Consider the following 23618-nt stretch of genomic DNA (forward strand, 5'->3'; position numbering starts at 1 on the left):
ACTAAGTTATGTACAAGTTAGATACTTTTTCTGTTTTTTACTATTACTAATTATAATAAATGATACATATTTTCCAGGAGAAGGTTCTCTGGAAATGCAACAAGATAGAGATTACACTGTTGAGTACGATGCTCCAGTTCAGGTTCATGTTAAAAGTAATGAATCAGTAAGACCTGCTGAAAAAACTAATTCAGATAATATTACTTCCACTGATTATGTCACTACATCAATTACCAAAGATGATAATGACAAGGAAACTACATGTGATAAACAGAAATTACTGTTGAGGTTTGTTTTTTCACTTTTTACAAATTTTATTCTCCTTTTGTTATTCATCTGTGATACAAAATTTCTTGTTTGTTATAATAACTACTCATATCAAAAAATATGAAAACAAAACATATAATCATTTGTTTCAGATTTATAATTGTGCCTTTAAAAATTCATATATAAATATTTCTTAATTGAACAAATATTATCATTGCAAAGAAGAATAAATGTTAAAGGAGACTTTTGTTAGATATTACTGATTATTTTTTTATAATACTTTTAACTTGAAAAATGATTCATAACATTTATAAATATCTCTACTTTTAAACTCATCTATGAAGTTTTGTTCTTAATGTTAACAGGGAGCAAGTTCCTATCATCAAGTGTAAATATATCAGACTCTTATACTTTAAAGTTGTAAAAATTAATCATATATAATGTTTTTATAAAACTCATCACATATTAATGTGGCATGTTAAAGTTATTGTAGTACATACAATTCATTGGTTGCATGTAATTTGAATAATTTTTTTTTTTTTAATTTTATCTCTATTTATGTTGTGACTGTGCTAATAAATGATCATATTGTACAAGGGATCCAAAAATAACGAGAGTTGTATTGTGGGGGGCAAGGTCGTCTGCTTCTGGAACGGTCTTTTTGGCAGAACTCTTCAGAGTCAGTATGCAAGGCGACACTGTACTGAGAGGTACTACAGAAGCATAGTGAATTTTTAACAAACTTATTTTCCAATTTTTATGAAAACATGATGGCTGAAAATCATGAGCAACATGTAGCTATCAAGTTTCATTTCTTTTTAATAAAAAACACTTGAAATGATTTAAAAGACCTACAAAGAATCTGCAATGAGCAAAACAGATATTTGCAAGTGTTTTCAAGCTTAAAATGAGGATAAATGTTGATTAAAGATCATTAGTGATCTGGATGTCTTACAAACATTCAAGTGTATGAAAATATAAAAAAAATGTATGTGATCATCAAAAATTGACGACAAACCAAAGATTTTACCTGGAAGTTCTCAAATGATTGTGTATTTCTGTACAGAAAAATTACTTAAATTGTAGTGAACAGGTGACTGGTTTTTCTATCACATCAATGCCCCTGCCCCCACCACTCTTACTGAGCAGCACTTATTGTCAAGAAACAGAATGACCTCCTTGCACCATCCCGTCCATTCACCCAATCTTCACCTTGCAACCCTTTATTATTTCCAAGGATGAAAGGATCTTCTCAAGGGAGAGCAATTTAGCTTGGCAGAAGAGGTGAAACGAAAGAACAACAAATACATTGAAGATATCACAAGTGAAAAGTTCAAAAATATTTTGAGCAGTGAGAAAATTGTTTCGAAAAAACAAGTATGTTGGTTGTAACACAGAGTACTTTAATGGTGACAGAATGTTTAAAATGTAAAAATTTATACCTTATTTTTAAAAATATAATTTTTATTATTTTGGTTACCCCCTCTCAAGCAGCTTGTTACATATTAGTAGTTGGTGGTTAAGCAGAAGTTATTTTTAAATTTTGAAGCTTTTACACATACATACTTTATATTCTTAAATTCCTCAATTGAATTCACATATTGACTTTTATGGCAAATGTGCAAAGAGAAACTAGACATTTTTTCCTAACATATATTCAAAGAAAATGGTGAAATTGTAATTGTCTATGTAAATTAATTCAGTTGTCTTTATTTTATTTTTAAGCAAATACCTTAAATCTGTCTACTGATATTTTCCAGATTTATTGGTGTAAAATTTGCACTATTTAATGATGTAAATCACTAAATGATTTCACAGTTTTCTATGCTTTTGATTTTAGTATATTTTGTAAATATTAGTAGTTTTAGTTGGTACAGTGATATTACAGAAGTAAAAAATACATAATTACTCAGTGACAAAAGAGAAATAAGATGAACAAAATCAAAGTAAGTAAAAATACCTTAATACCAGATGATTATAAACTTAGAAAAGAATTGATGGGACCATATTATTCAAAGCAACCAATAATTTAAAAACAAAAATCGTATGACAAATTGCATAAATCTATAAGTAAAATGGAGCTTTTAGAAATTAAACATTTATATTAAAAATGATTTCACTGAATAATTTAAAATTTCATTGAATGTCATTCAGGAATTTCAAAGATTAAATATATATGTGTAGCAAATATTACAAATTTTGCATTAGTTAAACTGTAAATACATTTTCATTTGTCCTGATTACAAAATCAAATTATCCCCTACGTATTATAATAGTTATGTCATTTTCACCAAAAATTGTATTTTTATATATGCATTACAGTAAAAATCCAAACACAAATGTAATTCAGAAACTTTAAATATATTGTAATTCCTAAAATTATAAAAATCTGCTTAATTAACAACAATTTTTAAAGTTTTAACAAATAGAGGTACTTACAAATTCTATGAATCTAACCAAATTTGAGTTTTTAAAAAGTATAGGCTTATACTAAGAATGATTTCAATGTTTAATCTGAAAGGACAGTTTAGTTTCATGGTAAAATTTCATATAATTATTTTGTGATTTAATTTTTTCTTCTTTTGATTACTAATAATATTTATTTTAAAAATGTAAATTTTAAATGAAAAAAAAAACATGTTTCAGAAAATCACAACCTATTCAATCTGATGAAGCTGCACAAAAATTGAATGGGCTTAATGGTGATGGCGAAATAAATGAAAAAGAAAACTTTGATGTGTTGATGGCACCCCCTCGTCCAGGTAATTGCTATTTTTCTTTCAACAGATTTTCCCTGTTTTGGGCACATTTTTGTTCTTTTTTGGTATTAACTGAATCAGAACTGATTAAAATTGTATGTCCAATGTTTAATTTTCAGCTTGTGCTTTTTAATTTAATTTTTTGCAACTCATTTCATTATTTATTCTCAAGTGAAATACTTTTGTCATAATTACTTTGCAATAAAAGTAGCTAATAGATAAATAAATTGAAAATATTTTTGTTTGTTCTTTTAATTAAAATTAAACTGACCTAAAAGAGGTTGTAACTTAATTACAATTATTCAGTTATTCCTGTCCAGAGCCAAGCCAAGAAATCCTGGACAGTGCTGATAATTAAATTGTTGAATTTTGAGGTGCAATGATAAAATAAACATTCAAATCCAACTAAATTAATTTTATTGATTAGATTTATTCATTCATAATAAATAGATAAATAGTCTACTTCCTTCTAAATGTGTAAGAAAGTCTTTATTTCTGAAAAACCATGGCTGTAAGAGGTTATTGAATAATCTTACAACACTCTCTAAACTAAATTATTTACAAATTTGAAGTGTCTCAGCAAATACCATTCTAAAAACTTAAAAAATATGAAGTAAAGATAGAATTTAATCACCAAAGTTTTATATACATATAAATGTTTCCAAAGGTCACTAAATTTAAATTGTGCTTGGTCCAGATTCTTTGTATGCTGTTAAGTTATTAGTAAAAAAAATTGGTATGAGGGTTAGACCAAAAATAATCCAGGTTTTAATATTGGATGCCATTATTGTCTAGAGGGGTTGTTAATCTTGAATGTCTTGCTTATCTTATCTGCATTAGTTCTGATTATTAGCTATGGATTGCTATATGAAGGAGTATCACATTGTTACAAAAACTCACAGCAAATAAGGTAAGTGTTTTGCAAAAACAGTTCATTAAGTTCGGGACATATTTGTTAGAGAAAGCACACTGAATGAATCAACAGTATGCCAATTAGTGAGAAAATTTAAGGAAATGGGTGCTGTTGTTTTAGACATAAAATAAACTGGTTGCCCACACACCAGCTGGTTTCTTGATAACATCCAGTCAGTACACGACAGTGTTGCAGCAAACTCAAGAACATCAACTCAACATCTTTCACAAGAACTTGAATTAACTAGAACGACTTTAAGGAGAATTCTAACGAAAGATCTGCATATGCATCCATACAAAATATAGTTAACACAATTTAAGCCAAGGGATCATCTTAAGTGCCAAGAATTTGCTAATTTTGTATTGCGGCCTCAAACAGTGAACAGTGATTTTGCAAATATGATAATCTGTAGTGATGATGCGCACTTCCATCATGATGGGTATGTCAACATACAAAATTGTTGAATTTGGGGGATTTTGGGGGATTTGGTAGATTCATTTAAATCTACTAAAAGTCATAGTTTGGTGTGGATTTTGGTCTGGTGTAGTTATCAGCTTATACCTTTTTAAGGATGAGGTTGGATACGGTAAGCGATACCGTAACATGCTGACTGAATTTTTTTGGCTATGATTAGACTCAATTGGCAGCAATAACTTGTGGTTTCAACAAGATGGTGGGAGAAACATGCCACACTGTGGGAGAAACACCCAATTTGTTACATGAGAAAGTCACCAAGATACGTGATCTGTTGCTGTATGATTACTTTCTTTGGGGATTTTTGAAGTTGAAGGTTTATGAACACTCTCCACAAATAATTCATGAGCTAAAGGGAGAGATTCAAGTGATTGCAGAAATCAAGACAGATCTATGTTTGAAATTATGAAAAATTTGAGGAAAAGAATGACTTTATACCAACAGAGCCTTGGAGAACATATTTGTGACATTATATTCATTATTTAATATTCCACTCATAATCAATAACATTTGCTAAAAATATTGTTGATTTTCATCAATTTTGTTTGGTTAAAGTTTTAAAACTGGCATTATTTCTAACCTACTCTAAAAATAAGCTTTTTTTTTCTTTATAAAGGCAGGGGAAATTTATAAAGTTATGGGCCGCTAGAAGAAAGTACTTCTGAAGAACAGCATTCTGTGATCCGAGGTTTTACTTTTGGTAATTCTACAATCATCAGAAATATTATCAGATGAACAAACAGTATTTTAGTAGTTGCATGAACCATTCGAGTTTTTACACATGGGTGGAAAAGTAGCTACAAAAGGGTGACCAACAAGCACTGCTCTGGGGGTCCGGTAATAGTATCAATCTTGTTGATTCTCATATTGATTCACCTATTCAAGATATATGCTCGCTCACACACACATGTGTGTGAGAAAGAGAGAGAGTGCATGCATGCATATGTGTGTGTTGCATCATCTATACTGTAAAGTTTAACTGTTTTAGAACTGTTATAGTGTTAAATGAAGGCAATTTTTAGAATTTTTTTTCTGACAGTCTCAAAAAACCAGTATTTGGTTATTTCAAAGTCTACAGATAATGAAAGAAATGCAATTATTTCCCTATTTATATAGCTGACTTAATGAAAATTTATTAATCTTTATTAACATTATTTTTTTATTGCTTAACAGGAACAATTGCTGAGAGGGAATACCTTAAGTGGCAGAAGGCTGTACCTCTTTCAAATAATCCATATTCTAAAGAAAATATTGAGCGTCGTCGGCGTGAAAGGCTTTTATTGAGTAGGCAATCAAGTAGTGACGTTTCTGTGTATGTATTGTGTTTACAGTAATCTTACTTTTATACTTATAAACTTATAAGGGTAAAGGTTCATTTATTTTTTATTAGTGTATAAGTTTATTAGCTTATGTTAATTTACTAATGGCTGCATAGATTTTGCTTTGAAGATGTTTAACAATCACTTTTTCATACTTTTATGTTTTCTGTTTCTACTAGCAAATATCACACATGCTTTATTTTACTCTTATCATATATTATAAAATTTATCTGGAATTAATTAAAAATAAGGTAGAATAAAGAAGCTGTTTTTATTTTGTAATCAGCTAGATGTGAATTTGATTGTAATGTAACAATGTCTACAGTACATCTAAGTTAATGGGAAAAATAAATATTTATTTAAAATCCATAAGAAGCACATTTTAATATTTTTATAAATTATTATGCAGTTTGCTTTTTGTGAAAAAAATATTGTAATTTTATTTTTAATTTAGATTAATTTTATTGAAAAATATGAACCACAGCAAAACTTACGTAGTTCACTTAAGTAGTTAGTCAACTTAAGTAGTTAATCTCAAGTAGTTCACTTTAGGCTACTTGAATGGCAGGATTTTTATCTAATTAGTCAAATATACCTACTTTACTTTAAGCAGGGTTCCTAAAAATTGCTCTGCATCCTGCATCTTGCTCTCCTTATTTTCCTGTCTATCCAGTCACTCTTTACCATCTATATCTGTTCCATCATCCTCTGCACCCCTTCTCGCTGTATTTTTCTGGGTCTACCTCTCTTCCTTCTTTGCTCCAGGACAATAATTTAACACTCTTTTTGGCCACCTATCCTCACTCATCCATTGAACATGTCCATACCAAATTAATTGTTTTCTTCGATTCTTTTAATTATGGAAGTTGTCCTTTTTACCCTATCTCTAATTACCTCATTTCTTATTCGGTCCAGTTTTGAAAGTTGGCACTCTCTGCAGAAAAATCAATTTCCAAAACCTCCAAATGCTTCCTGTCTCTTTTGCTCACCTTTCAGCACTCTGTACTATAAGTTACAATAGGCTCATCTACGACATTATATTACATTTGTTTAGTTCTGACTGTAAGCTATTCAATTCCGAATCACTGCTCTTTCCTTACCAATCCTAGCTCTGATAATCAACCTCACACTCTTCATCCTCAAAAGTAAGTGCTCCCAGGTACTTAAACTCATCACAATTTTACACCCCCTATGCCTCTGTAACTAAATCCTCTTCTCTGTGACCTACCACAATGTATCCCTTTTTCTTAAATTAATTTTCATGCCCCATTTAAGATATCCCTCTCTTAATTTCCTTAGCAGATATGAGATATTCTCAGCATCAATAGAAAACACCACCTAATTGTCTGCAAATAACGTTGTATTCAGGCAGTCATTTTTCTTATATATTCCCAACCCTCTGTATTTTCTTCTCCATATCTTCAATATTTCTTGTACACATATTCTATACAGTGTGCGTGACAAACAGCAACCTTGATTCAAACCCTTGGTCACCTTAAAACTTGTTGAAATATTATTTCCCATCTTCATTGAACATTTATAATTTTTATACAGATTACATTTTGTTCTTTTAACTTTATGTTTCTCATTTTAAGTTTATGTTTCCAAGAACCGAAAATAATTTATACAGCAGAATATTGTCAGTAGGCCTTCTCTAAATCATTGAAAAGCATGTGCACTGCCAAGTTTCTCTCTTCTTTTCTTAATCACCTGTCTTAAACTTAAGATATTATCCAGATATGAGTGCCCTATCCTAAAACCATTCTGCTCCTGCAGATCAACAATATCATTTTCAATATTTAGCCTTATAACCTTATCAAAGAATTAGTGTCACTAATGCCTCTCTGTAATTACTACAGACCTTGTTTGCTTTCTTGTATACTGAACCTAATATTCCATTCTTTTGGTAAGTCATCCATTATACGCTTATTAAATATTTTACAAATTCATTATCTAATAATTCAGTAGTTACATGCTTCACCAGTATAATAGCAATGCTTCCTGGCCCTAGTGCCTTCACATTTGTGGTACCCTTCATTATTCTTTCACCAGTTCATTCTTAGTAATCTCATTTACATTCAATATTACCTCTCCATAATTAACTAGGTTATCCTCTTTTTCATACTCTCTTTTAGCTTCATTCAATAAAGCCTTACAGTAGTCCTTCAAACTGATTGTACTCACTGATCTCTTATATTTTTTCTGATCTTGACGCTTCCAATCCCCTTCCTACAACCCACGCACCTTTCCATCTCTTCACATCTCTTCTCCCATGTCCCATGCTCTGTGCCTCCTCTTTAGCCCTCACAACTTCTTCCTCTCTGTTTATCCTTGAATAAGGCTTTTGTGTCTTCGGTATCCCTTGTCTGAATCCATTTCAAGTTCTACTCCTTAAACTTAACCTTGGTCTCTATATCCTTATTCCAACGTCCAGATGACTTGCATTCTTTGTTCTAAACCATCCAAAGTTATTCTATAAAATTTACAAATTTCTAGATGGAATAATAAATATTACTCACCGTGTAAACTACTTGCTGTGTATAAACATAGTATGATTATCTGCCTTGAGGTGGATCCCTTGCAACATGTCCAGATCACGAGAATCTCCATTCTCTTCTACTTCTTGCTAAACTTTTAAGTTCCTGATAACTTGCATTTCCTTTTAGATAGTCAATAATTTTTACTTTTTTCTTCTGTCCTCTCTTTTTTTATATCATTTAATCATAGACACTATTTTAATCAATTCTTCTCTCATTACATGACCCAACCAGACAACTCTCTTGTTCTGATTTGTTCTGGTAGCGCACCATCAACTTTTACTCTCATTCACTTTCCTCAATACTTCACTTTTTTCTCTGCATTTCTACAAATTTATTGCCTTGCTTCCATATTCCCCAGTTTTAAGACCATCTACCTTTCTTTGACCTGTTTCCTCAGTTTCTGTTTCACACGCAGAAGTACAATCCTAACAATACACTTCTCAAGACATTTCTTCAGTTAAATTAATTAATTCAATTAAATTAATTTCCTTTAATTAAATATTTCTTAGCTAATGGTATTCTGACTTTTGTCCTTTTCATTTTTGTAATCTTTATTTTTTTTAATTTTATGCTATTTTAATAACATATATCCTAAATATGTGCTTAATTCTTCTTTCTTTTGAGTAGACTTTCATTTGCTTATTTTCAAAAAATTCATTTTTATAGTGTACTTTGCCTTCTAATTTTGAATTTATCATAATAAAACCTCTTTCAATTATCCCTTCATCTTTGTAGAGCATTCATATCTTTAATATACATAACAAATAAGGCTGAATATCGGCAGAATTCTCATTTTTTTGTCAGTCCCAACTAGTTCTTGTAACTTTTGTATAAAAATGTTTGTTTTAGTCTTGTCTGTTTTATGATCATGTTATAAAAAAGAGCATAGTAATATTTAAAAATTATTAATTATAATAAAATGAGAATAATTATACTTTAAGAATATCACTAAAACAATCTTTTTATCATATTCTTTACATTTTCCCTTTCATAGGTTTTATTTTTTTAATTTGCTGTTTTCTTCAGTGGTCTTCAGTTGAGCCTCAGCTGTGACAGATTCTTGAAGTTTTTCTTCTATATCATTCCCTTCCATCTAAAAGAGCGTCAGATCATTCTGTTATTCTTTGTTCTTTTTAACTTCTTATCTTCCTATCTTCCTTTTCCTTTTTCCCAAACAACTTTTTCCGATGGTCTAGTCACACTCATTAGACATTTCCCATCTTCTTCCTGTTTCTTTTTTAGTCTATCTCTTCACAACATGGTTCCTAGATTTATCCATCCTGATCAAATGACCAAACAATTAAGGTCTCTCATCCCAGTAAGTGCACTAGTGCTACCTAATCCAATTCTTTCAGGTTGCCATTTTAGATCCTATTCAACTTTTTTTTCCTCTGAATTATTCTCAGTTAGTTTGTTTCACAGGCAGTTCACAGCTCTCTGTATTCATTAAAGTATACATTTGAGATCCATAAAGGGAAATAAGCTTTTAAGATGAAGTCTACTATTGTAATTTAGCCTCCTTTCTTGTTATCTTTTTGATCATAAGTTTATATTTTTTTTTGTACATTTGGTTGGCCTTTTTTAAGCCATTGATTTTTTCTATCCGCTATCAACTTCATTATTATCACACTTATGAATTCAAATGTGTTCTGCTTCCATCTTTCTCCTTTTTAGTCTTTCATGTTTATTTCTTCCTCTTAATCTCTTTTCTTTTATATATGAGGGTAAGTCAATTATTATCTGCAATGTAGTTATAAATTTTATTGCAATACAAATAGAAAATTACATGTACATCATTTTTCAACATAGTCCCCTTGCATTTCAACGCACTTGGTCCATCATTGCGCAAGCTTCCAGATGCCCTCATAAAAGAAGGTTTTCGGTTGAGTCAGGAATGCACCGCTTCTTTTACTGTTTCGTCTGAGGTAAATTGACGGCCCCTTAATGCCTCTTTGATATACCTTGCCTGATATACCTTCTGACCACAAAAAACGGATCACTGAACGTTGCTCTTCTTTGGTGCAAACAGAAACCGGAGCAAGCATGGTTAACGACTGGGCAGCGATAATGGAACTAACCTAGCAGCATCAAACCTGCTTAGACATAACAACAATTAAACCATGCATGCGTCATCTGCGCAACACAGCATTACTACCAACATAAACAGAAATATAACTAAATTGCGGATAATTGACTTACCCTCGTATCACTTATTAACACATCTTATTCTTCTAATCTGCCAATCTAATATGACTTGTTCACCATCATAATCATGTGTGAAAGTTGAATTAAAGATATAGGGTATGACATTTATCTGAATCCTATAATTTCACCTAATACCCAAGGTAAGAGACAATACCTTTTTAACAGCAACTTCTTCATGTGTAGCATACCACCAGCAATAGGTATTTATGTATGTAATTATGTTAGAATTACCCATGCACTTTGATGGTACATTCACTTCAGTTGAGACTAAATATTTGGATTTCTCCTTATTTTTTATGATAACTCAATATCTTAGGTCATCTACTATCCATCAGTTGCAATCCATTCTGAGGCTTACCCTTCAGTTATTAAGATTCCAGTGTGCTTATATCACCAGAGACCTAGTCACCATAGATTTTTTTTTACAGGTAAATAAAAGTGAATTATTAATTAATTATAGAAGCACTATATCATCCAAAAAAATTTTAATGACTTTTATTTTTCCAGAGAATTTCCTGAACTTACTGGTGCAAATGAATCATCTGTAGTACATTTAGATTGCAGTGGAAGGAAACCTGATTACAAACAGTATGTACCATAAAATATTTTATTTGTTATTATGTTGGAATTATTGCTTTTAAAAAAATTTTTTCAGGTTTTTTAATCTTGTTAATACATCAGTATCTAAGTGAATAATAAACTTAAGTAAAATGAGGCATGATTAGTTGGTGGATTAGGAACAGTTTATTTGCATTACATGCTGCTAGCATCCTGTAATTACCCGGCATTCAGAAAGGATATCTAGATGCAAAATTCCAAAAAATCCGTTTAACTCATAAAAACTTTGGAAAATGTTATTCATTAAAAAAAAACCGTTTTGATTTAGCAAGTTTGTTTGTAACTTATTGTTGAAATGCCAAGAATAAGTTGCCATAGATTACTTTTTTTATATCAACACATGCAGTGATAACAGTTCAGTAAATTACAAAAATTCAGTGATGAATTTTTATCAAGATAACATACATAATATTCATTAAAACACTTGACCTCCAACATAGGTTTAATATTTGTCAACAGCATCTTGAAAAGAATTCACAAATACTACTATTTGACATGTACAGAAAGAGAAAGGATTACATCAAAACATGCTCAAAGAATAGTAAATACACAAAAATGCATAACTTTATACATTAAATTGACAGTAACAGTCCACACTGGTAAATCCCACTGGTTTTAATCAAATCCCTAAGACATGCAACCCAACTCTAGAAATCCACCAGCAATAACCTCTTCTGGAATCAAAGTGCAATAACAATAACAGTTTGAGTTTTTAACAATTCAATTTTATATATATATATATATATATATACATACATTATGTATGTATGTATGTATGTATGTTCACCTTTTATATAAAGGTCAACTACTACTTAAATTCATTGCCTATTTATCTCTGTTTGTAAAATTTTAAATGGTTATAAGTTTTAAGTAGAAAAATTTAATGTTCATAATGAACAAAGAGGGAAAGCCAACCTCAACTCAGAATCATAGTATTCATCTTGTAGGACAGGAAAGGGCTATTTTCCATACCTGTCTGTCTTGACAAGATGCCAGAAATGCATATATAATAAATAACTAAGATTCAAAATAAAATACTTTAAAAATATTTTCTTTGTTTTTTTTTTTCAAATATACCTTGAATGTTTGGTGTAACAAAGTAATGAAACAATGTGTTACTTTTTACTTGGTTAGTCAGCTTGGATAGATTACATATAATTTAGAATGAACAAAACGAAACAATATGATCATGTTACTTTTTACTTAAATCAACTTTGATAGATTATACATAATTTAGAATAAAGAAAGTTGATTGAATTTTTATGACTTGCATCCCATTAATTTTGAATGGTAATCACTTAATTAAAATAGAGATGATTTTTAAATAAAATAAAAAAGCCGACTGGTATTAATACATTTTGCTTTGAAACTAAATTAGTTCATTTTTTTGCGTAAATTCAAATTTGTAATAGTCAATTAATTGCTATATCCCTATAAAAAGTAGTCCTTTTATAAAAAAAAGTATTATTATGTTTATGGAATAGCAGAAAAAATTTTCATTATAAGGACACTGTGTTTAAGTTAGACTATTTGCTGTGTAACTTAATTCACACATTAATATTTCACTGAATGTTGTATACTGCAAATAGTTTATTAGAAATAAGCATTAAAATGTTTTTATTTTTTAATTTTGGTTTTTTAACGTTGTACACACCAATTTTGTGCAAACATTTTCTGTGAATGTTTATTGCTTTTTAACGTAACAGACAGTTGTTATAATGATAATCTCTCTGACAGTAATATAGAGAAATTATTAATTACAGAATAAAAATAGTACTAAAATATTATTATCATACTTAATAATAATTATATTATTTTATGTTGAGGTACGGAAGGGACTACTACATTAACAATGGAGGCCAGAAGAAGGAAAACGAAAGAAAGGAAGTCGGAAGAGAAAAGGTATTAGAGGTGAGTTATGACGGTTTGGAAGCAGCACTATTGAGAGGAGCTGTGATGCATGTTGCATCAAGGGCTCGTGGCACAACCCCTCAATTTACACTCAATCCACTGTTTGAAGATAATGATCCACCAAATGATGATAACTTATTACTAGTACCTAAATTAAAAACTGAATCAGGTTATGCTAGTTCAGTAGATTCTGGCAACTCTTCATATCTTGGTGAGAGGCTTTCTTTACCACATGAACCACAAGTTATTGAAACCACATTTGAAAATCTTAAAACTTTACGTAAATCTAATACGCTTAAATTGAGATCAGCAAAGAAAAGAACTAATAATTTTGGGGGAAGTTTAAGATTAGCTAGACCTCAACGACCCTGTACAATTTGGTGGTAACTCCTCGATCTGCAAAAGAATGCCTCTCTTATTTTCATGTATTGAAAGTAATCCTCCTTGATTAAAACTTTTGTACAGTTTTAAAAATAGTATTAAAGTAGAATTAATTACCAATCAATACATAATAACTAGGTTTCCCTAATGATCTGTTTTCAAAGATCTGTCTCACTTTTAATTTTGCATTACTTGGTAAATGTTTTTTTGTTTACAATTTTTTTTTTTTTTTTTTATTAATTTACACATTTTTCATAATTTGCTAAAACAATAAATAATATCATAAAATAATAAATTTTTGAATAAAATTTTCCATAACTTGTATTTGTGGAAATATTGAAATTTATGTTTTACTTACAACCTTAGAGAATTAATTGATAAGAGTAAAGTGATTTATGCAAATGTAATTATTGATTACAAGTTACTTTTTGTCTTCAGTTATTTTCTTTATAAGCTTTTTGGTGACTAATGTTCTTTCATTTTTAAAATATTCATGAAATAAAATATTATAATTTTATTAAATCACAAGCTATCTAATTTAGAAGGCATAGATCTTATTTGAATTGTAATATTTAAAACTATTAAACTAAATTAGTAAGATTCCCTAATCATTTTTTAAAACCATCTATTTATTTAAATATGCTTAAAATATTTTGTGCATCCCTGTTCTACACATTACAGGTTGAGTTTTTCATTATTTTTAAATGATTTTGATTATTTAACTATTCTCATAATGGTAGGTTCATAAAAAATTGCAACAATTCAATACACTACCGTCTATGTAAAATTTACATTACCAGTTCAAATTGTACAGTGTCCTTTCATTGTTTTTAGATGGGTTTTTTTGTTAAAAATAATAATAAACAGTTTTTCTTATACTACAAATAAATAATGAAATGCATTTTATTATTAAAATAATAAATTCAATTTTATGGAAACTTAATTTTCACTATAAAGTTTAAATAACAGTTCTAGTCCTTGGATATCTAGATTAATCCATTTTTTAAATTGCAGAAAATTAAAATTTTTAAACTTAATTCACATTAAAAATAATTAAGTTAAATAATATTATAATGTCATTCAAAAGTATAATTTTAACAAATGAATGTTGTATTGTTGACTTGATTTAAATCCATAATCACACTGAGAAGTTACTTGTAAATAGTTCACACACATCGAAAAAGATTGCTACACCAGTGGTGTACACTCTAATACAAATCTAAAAAACATATTTTAGCAACCTGTTAAAAATATCCTTTAAGGAAAATAATAAAAGGGTAAGGACTTCAACTTTTATTGTGTAATCTTTTAATCGTAAGGAATCTGTAATTATTATAATTTTTTCAAATAAAAATTAAGTAAAATCATTCTTTGGATGAAATTCAAGTGAGATTGTAGCACTTCACTTGCAGATCTTTAAATAGACAAAATTCTTAATATTTATATAGATTGTAAATGTTATAAATACTTTCATATCACAAATAAAAGTGCTTCTTGTGGTGAAAACAGGTATGCAGAAACCAAGTTATTCTTTATGGATAGTACTCTAATTAATTAGTAATAATTGGTAAAAAAGCAGTGATAAGTATGTAAAATGGATTTTTACATTATGTAATTATTTGTTTATATTAGTTACTTCCAATATTCTTTCAATGCTGTTGTGGGTAGTTTATATTAGCATTTCAAGTGAATAATTTAAAGTATAATCACTTATATCACTAGTGTCATCAAACTAGTCTTTCTAATAAAATTGCTCAATAATAAGAATTTTTTCACTTAATTAATTTTAATACACCATTTATTGGTATTATTTATTTTAATTATCATCATTATAATTACAGGATAGCATAATTAAAATAATTTATTACAATTTTCTTTAAAAAAACTTAGCAAATATAACCAAATACAGAAATAATTAAGTATGTCAAATAGTTAAGGTATTTGAATATTAGCCATATTGCAGTTAGAAATAATAATTTATTATTAGTTGGGAGTAGTTTTAGTTAATTATCAATTGTAAGTTTTTAATTTTACTTCCATTAAAAATAACTGTTTTAATATTGAATCATGAATACAGTTTGTTTGTTTTATACTTTAAAACATTATTTTCCAAACAGCAGATTATTATTGACAAATATCTCTTCATAATTCACCTTTTTTCATTTTCAATCTTATAGTATCTTCCCTTCTAATATTTATAAATATCCCAATTCTTTATCTATTCTTCCTTTTCTTCATTCTACCTCTCCCTCCTTAATCCTTCACTAAAATTAATTTATATATATGATATGCTCCAGGCAGCTTTATAATATTCGCCAAATTCTGCTTCATTTCTAATCTCAACACTTCTTTACTTTTTGTTTTGTGTAATTTCATTTTCTTCACTCTTCTTAAAACCACATTCAAAGCTATCCAAGATTTTTCTTCCATCTTTCTTACTGGTCTATTAACTGAAACAGCATAATAATAATTAACACATAGAATTAAATAAAAATATTAATTTTTTAATTATAATTTTAACATATATTCAAAATAACAATTGGTAAGAAGCATAGTATTGTTTATAATCTTTCATTGCCATACTTATGTTTATAAATATAATTTGCTCAAATGTCATTGTACATTAATTTTAATTTCAGAACTCCTGAGTTCTGTTTCAATTGTTATTTTGAATAAATTATAAATAGTAGATTAATTTATTTTATTTCTGGTCTATTCAACGAGAAACGTAGTCATTTGTTAGTAATAAAAAAATTATTTAATTCAATTTTAAAGTATATCAAAGGATAATCTAAAATAAATCTTGATGTTATAACTCCAACTGATTGTCATTTTAAGCCAATGTATGGTTAGTTGATATTAAAATATAAAAATTATTGTACATTTTACTTATAAAAAACTCAAGAATATGAAAAATACACAGTAGTATACATTAGACCATATAAAAATATACATAGCCCAGTGGTATAGGAAATAGTTAATTTTACAGTAAAAAAATTATCACAGAACAGAAAGAAATATTGGCTGTGAATATATTTGGGAAGTTTCTTGCTGTTTTAATGATAGAAGAAGCTACACTTTTATACTACAGATTTAAACATGCAATGGTATTAAATAGCATCAAAATACATTAATCAGAGTTTATTACTGGCTGATCAAATCTAAATTACCAAAACTTAATTGTTTAATATCGGTTCAAGAAAGGGAAAACTCAAACAACTTAAAACTTAATTGAACATGATCACATTTAGTTTGAAGTTGTATATCACTAAGTGCAAGAAAGAAAATAATAATGAAAAATTTACTAGTTTTAAAAAGTATTAAATGTTGTGAATATATATACAAATATATTTATTTGTATTAAAAATGACCAAGGTACACGTAGTAACACATTTGCAGATTAAATCTTGTAACTTGTCTTTTTATAATCTCTATCAATGTTAGTGCCATTTTATTTATTTAGATTTTGTTTATTTAAAATAGATTTTATATTGTATTTAATATATATATATATATATATTATTAAAGGGGATTTGATAGGTTGATTGTAGTGTATTTTAACATAAAGTATTGGGATTTTTTTGTATTTAGTTTTTCAGTGTGCATAATTTTTAACTGGCATGTAGCATGTATATTACAATACATTGTTGTGAGAAATAATTCAGAGCAAAGATACTGTATTTTTTTTACTTTGTGCATGAATGTATATAATTTACTTTCAATTTGCCTAATTTTTTTACCTTTTATTACTTTTATAATTTATAAAATCTTTTTGCATTCTTTTTCTTCATAAAAATAGAAATATAGTTCAAATGATATTAATTTTGGCAAATAGTCTCTTATTTTTAAATTTTTTAATCTTAATTAATTAAAAGTTACTCATTACTGATTATGTTGTTAGAGTGATAACTATAAAGTAGTCTCATTGATGATTCATGTTAAAGATCTATTTTAATGTTCTATTTGTTCTCTTTTTTGAATTATTTTTATAGTTATATTATTTGATTACAATTGGTAGATTATTGTATTAATATCATATTGATAAATTACTTCATATTTTTGCATGTAACAGCTGCATTTTTAACTTTAATGAACAGTATTTTACTGAATTTTATGCAGTTTATAGAATGCATATAATATATACTGTAATATAAAAAACCTATTAACAGTTTGTTTCATAGTTAAAAGCAGAACTGAAACCCACTTAGAAAAAACCACATTGGCTACAAATTTTTGTATATTAGTGAATTATATTACATTTCATGCACATACATACTTTATACACATGTTACTAAAATTCTTCTCTATATACTGTTTTTAATTTATTTACTGTATTATTTGCAATTTAATTTGTAGATTTTTTATTCTTTTTTTTTTGTAAACAGCTTCTTTGTTTTTTATTTTGTTATAATTAGTGTTTTGCTTACCTTCTCTTTTTATTTAAAAATGTTTATTTTATGAAAATTTATTCTTCTTACTTCATTATACTGTTTAAATTTACAAAAATAATAAATTTTGACAGTTCAGGTGAAATTCAGAACTTTTTTCATTTCATTGAGATTAAATCTTATGAAATAATCTGAAATATCAAATACTTATTAGTTTAGTTTTAATAGCAATTAAAAAAAAAATATTTTTGTTAAATAGTCAAAGTGATTTTCTTTAACAAGATTCAGCCCCATACATTTCTTCATGCTTTTTAATATGATGTATGTCAATTTTTGTTGGGCACCATCAGATGTTAGATCTTACTAAACCAAAATAGCACTAGAGTGGTACCTCCTCAAAATTGTGATTCGGAAAAATGGAATGGTGCATTACCAGAAAGTATTATACACAGTATAACTTATTATTTTATCAATTATTGTATCAGTTCTATACTCAAGAATTGGATAAATATTAATTTTAAATATTTCATTTCACCAAATCAGTTATTGAGAGACATTATCAAGGAGGTTAGTAATGTAGAAATGTTAACATTAGAGAAGTTGAGATCTACTTTTAGATGGATTTATATATGTACCAGTAATACTTAGTTTATTGTACATTAACAATGGTTTTTCCTTTTTGTTTTAAACTATTCATCCTAGTTTTCTTTTTGCTTATGGATAAGTAAAGTGCAAGCGGTACCAGTCAAGATTTGCTTTCTATGAGATTATTGATGTTCACTATTCAACTAATCTCTGTAGTGTACAAAAAGTTGTCACTTTTCGGTCTGAATATCATATTTATTTTGGTAGGCTTGGTTTGTTGATGCACTGCATTACATGGCTTTGTGAAGAAGGGAACAGAAAACCATTTATTTTCCTTATCATGAGAGGCTTAAGATCCTTGTTATTCTTAAAAATGGCAATTCATAATGACTCGTGTCAAGTATCCTATATTTGCGTAGTTGTGGCATGTAACAAATACAGTAAATTAAATTTTGATTTTTTTTTGATTATGTATTTATATTAATATTATAAATAGTCGAGTGAAAGTTTCTGTTTTAAAAATTGCTGTTCTTATGGGTATTTTGTATTTTTTTAAATTTATTTTCCATAATTGTAATGATGTACTCATTCTTCTGATTTTTTTAAGAATCTCTCTTACACTATTCACTTTAGACTTCTTTTTAAAAATGGTTAGCCACACACTTATTTCTGAAAATTTTTATTAGAATTGTTTTGCAATCTGTAAAGGTTTTTATTGTAATTATTTTACCAGTGACTTTTTTTGGTTAATTTCTTTATATTAAAATTAACATTTCAATTTGTTATACAATACTAATGTTTATAAATTAAAAACTTAGAGGCTGTAAAGCAGTTTTTTTTATTAAAGCATGTAAACTTTACCAGTTATTTTTAAGATCTAACATAATCATTGAAAAGTGTACACTATATTTCTTTATAATTATTATTTTAGATATCTGAATTTTTAATTGTGGATTTTTAAGAAAATAAATAAATAAAAATTTTGTTAGAATTTAAAACATAGTATTTTTTTAGATTTCCTGTTTTCCTTCTTTAGTTTTTTGTGATTAATCATAAATCACAATATCATTAGATTAGTTTTATTCTATCTGTAATTTTGTATTGAATCTCTAGGTTTATTTATTTTATTTAATTATTAGTAAATAGTTTCATTTTAACAACAAAAATTAATTAATTGCTATAAAAATATATCACTCCATGTAATTATTAATTATTTAATCAATGATTTTATTTTCTAACCATATTCATAACAGTACACATTAACATAACCACATGGACAGATAGTAACAATTTTTGCACTGGACAGTAAACACTCATTGAAAATTACTAACAAAGAATACAAAAACTTCATACAATCTGCTTTGAGAACCATTGAATATCCAAATTTATGCTTATGCATATGCACATGCACACACCCGCCTGCGCACATGCGTACCCACACACACCATTCATTCAACAAACTCAACCCAATCCAACCCGCCCACCTGTTGGCAGATCATTTATTTTCCTTTATCATGAACCCATTTATACTTCCCTGTCTCCACCCAAATAAAACTAAACTATTAGCTCAGTGCTAATTTTGCCACAATTTGATTATGTAACGTAAATGAAAGTGCATACAACAATTAAACAGGTAACAATTAAGTAGTGAAGTATGTAGTTTCATGATTAATTATTTTATTATTATTTTCATTGAATATGATCATAAATTAGAATCAATATACTTATTTCATTATTTTGAAATTTTGTAAAAGCTATGGAAGGTGTCATCTTAAATAGGCTAATTCAGATTTTTAGTGTTATAATTATTTTTAATTAAGCATTCTAAAATATTTTTTAAAGGATTATAATTACCCTCTGCTTTCATGATTATATTTCTTAACTATTTTTTATTGTTCTACAAAAAGTATTATATAAGATTTTAACATATAACATTTTAGAATAGTCTTTCTTGTTGATTTATGAGATTTAGTTTGTTTATTTACTTATTACTAATGATTTTTCAATTCATTTAAATTTTATCATTTTAAACAATCACTCTACTAGTTGAATCAATCCAACCAATCATGGTACAGCATGGTTGGAAAGGAAAATTTGACACGAGTTTATCAAGATGTTTAGTGATATTTAACGTAGGAAGTTAATCTAGCATAGTATAATATTCTTCATCCTGTGGTAAAATCTATCAGTTTTTGTAAAGTTCTTCAGTGTATAAATCTCACTATAAACATGTTTTAGGATAAATGAAAAGTGAATGGAATATTACGAACTTTCTTTCAACTATGACTATTTATTATGTGACTATAAAGATTTGTTCCATTTTAAGAGTAGCGTTGTATATTTTTAAATAAAAGAGAGAAATTAATGAATTTGTAAATGAAATTAAACAAATACTTAAAAATTTATGGATTAATTACACAACATTGGACATTACACAACAATGACAATTTAAAAAATCTGAAAACATTCTTATGTATGTTTACCAAACAATTTCAATATTTATTGAAAGAGAAAATCAATTACTTTTTCTATGAAATAAGAATAAAAAAATCATGCACTTTCTAAAATGATTCTCCCAGACGAAAAGAACCTTTGAGACTTTAATAATTTTACTTTATTCAAACAAGCATTGATCCAGTAATACTTGTGGGGTACTATACTTGTAGGATCCAGAAAAAGAATTTGATGCCTTATTCTTGAAAATTTTAATTATTTATTTATTTTTTAAAGCAAGCATTCAAATTTTTATTTTTTTCATGGCCTCAACTGCTGTGGTCATTAGCAACCAAAAAATATTCTCAACAATGTATAATGAACTGAAACCAGCATTCTTAACTTTGGTGATCTGTGAGAACTGATTCATGGAACATTGCCATGGGCCAAGGGCATATTTTACTTCACTGGCATATAATCCTTGAATTTCCAGGATGATTTTTTATTAAAATGTTAAATGTCAAATTTATTTTAATTATTCTTATTAAATGATTGATGTTTATTTCTAATAAATTATATATGTATTCTTTAAACTGACAATAATCATGGCCTCTAACAGAATAGTGGTAGTATGTTTTTCATCCAGCAGGTTCTGAATTTCCACACACCTCAGGAATAGTCAACCTGAGACTGTTCAACACTACACTTCAATTACATTCATACATATCATCCTCATTCATTCTCTGATGTAATACCTTACGATGGTTTCAGAAGCTAAACAGAAAAATTAAAACAAAGGTTCTGTCTGAATTTGAATCCTTTTAGGCTTTGTAATTTTCATATATATAAAATTTAACTGAAAAATTCAGCTTATAAAAGGTTTTATGTAATGATATCTCTAGCATTCTATATGAGTTTAAATCTGTAAATAGTTTATACATATATTATTTAAGAAATCTCTTTCTATGCATTTATAAGTTCGAAATATTTGTAAACTTAATTTATTTAAATTATTTTTTCTTTTTTTTTTAATGATTACAATAGAAATAAAATCTTGGTAAATTTAGTAACCAAAAATAAATTCATATGCAAAATAAAACCTGTCAAATAATAAAAAAATCACTGACTGGAAACATGAAAATATCATATATCTCTTAATTCTCACCACTTGCTAGAACTGGCAGTGTGTAATGAAATGGTTTTATAAAATAATTAATCTGATTAATGTGTATAAATAATAAATAATAATTGAATAGTTTTATTTTAAAAAAATAATATTTATTATACTTGCCTTGGGAAACTGATGATATGGTAAACTTGAACTTTCATATCCTCTTTGTCTGGCTTATAAAAAATCATTTTATAAACTTAAAAAATATATTTACACACAAAAAATTCATTAATTTTACCTGTCCATCAAAAATGTTGTTTTACATTGTTCACATAAACTTTTTCCCACATATAATGAAACAGATTGTTAATTAATTCATGTTTAATTTTTATTTAAAAAATAAAGATTAATACATTTAAAAAATGCATTAATTATAAAAGAATGACTTACTGAATGATCTTAGCAAGTTACTCATGAAACATAATAATCTCAGTGGATGCTGTTATTATTTTCTTTTGCAGACTGAAATAAATATAGGCAATTATTTTATACCCAAAAATCAAAATGTATTAGTAATTAAGAAAAATTACATTCACATTGAAATGTTTTGATGGTATGTAAAATTTCTTGAGACATTATTGAGGTAGGAAAAGGTACGAAAATTTAACCTGAGAGTTTTTAAAGTAGACAGAATAAAATAACTATCCTTTGTAACAAACTTGAAAATGAACCAAACATTACACAAATTTATTAATAATATATGTGTTTTTATAAATTGTTTAAATTTTTAAATTTATTGGTTAACAAAGAATAGTTCTAAGATTTTTGGTATATATTATCCTTAGATTAGCATGTACCATGTCAAAAAATGCTTTTTAAATACAAAATACAAATGATGTAAAAATTTTCATGAAGGAAGGTAATGTGTGTCACTCACAAATAAACATGTATGCACGCAAGCTTACACATTTATTTGATGTAAGTATCTCTGTAATGAATAATAATAACAGGAAAAGAGTAAAGTTGAATCTTTTTAAAAGTAAAATACTGTACAAAATTCTTGAACCAGCTTTTCTAGTTATGCAATTAATAATCAGTTACGTTTTTCAGGTTTTCAGTTGTTTATTTTATTGCTTAACTTTATGATGAAACGTTTGTTTTATAACCTTGGTAGTCACAATTGGATAATAAAAAAGTAAAATTTATTTTATTTACAGAACATTAAATTTTATGAAGTATAGCTAGTTTATTTATTGTTGTATTTTAATAATTAATTATTGAATATTTATTTTTAAAAATATGGTAATAAGAAGAGGAACTAAGATATTTAAAAAAGGAAAAATAACTCTTTATTTTCTCCACTTGATCTATTAACTTTTGTTTAGAATATTAAAAAAAACTTCTTTCCTGTCAAAAAACTTCAAACAAAATGTTAAAAAGTAAAATGTCATTCCAGTATTGATAGTTAGATTAGTCTATTATATTTCATTATAATAAGAAAGAAAATGTAATTTTGTATTGGTGACAATTTTTTTTTACATAATTTGTGTGAAAAATTACTTACTAATTTTGAATAATAATAATTATGTTTAGAAAATGTTCTTTTAATTGCATTGGTACTATAAATTTGTGTTTTCTTTTAGTTCTAAAACAACATACTAAGATAAAAGTATTGATAAATGAAATTAAAATGTTTTGTAAACAAATATTACAT

At 27.4% G+C, this 23618-nt stretch overlaps 1 protein-coding gene across 5 annotated transcripts in view; it reads left to right on the forward strand.

The window, feature by feature from the left end:
• Positions 1–23618, forward strand: part of LOC142322160 (uncharacterized) — a 528320-nt gene that overhangs the window by 494273 nt on the left and 10429 nt on the right. For all 5 annotated transcript variants that reach the window (XM_075360909.1, XM_075360911.1, XM_075360912.1 and 2 more), the window contains 5 exons: positions 78–288; positions 2914–3029; positions 5587–5725; positions 10985–11065; positions 12922–13006. In XM_075360909.1, the coding sequence (XP_075217024.1) occupies positions 78–288; positions 2914–3029; positions 5587–5725; positions 10985–11065; positions 12922–13006 (632 nt within the window). The remainder of the gene's footprint in view (positions 1–77; positions 289–2913; positions 3030–5586; positions 5726–10984; positions 11066–12921; positions 13007–23618) is intronic.

This window comes from Lycorma delicatula, chromosome 3 (genome assembly GCF_047948215.1).
Source record: "Lycorma delicatula isolate Av1 chromosome 3, ASM4794821v1, whole genome shotgun sequence".
Lineage (NCBI taxonomy): Eukaryota > Metazoa > Arthropoda > Insecta > Hemiptera > Fulgoridae > Lycorma > Lycorma delicatula.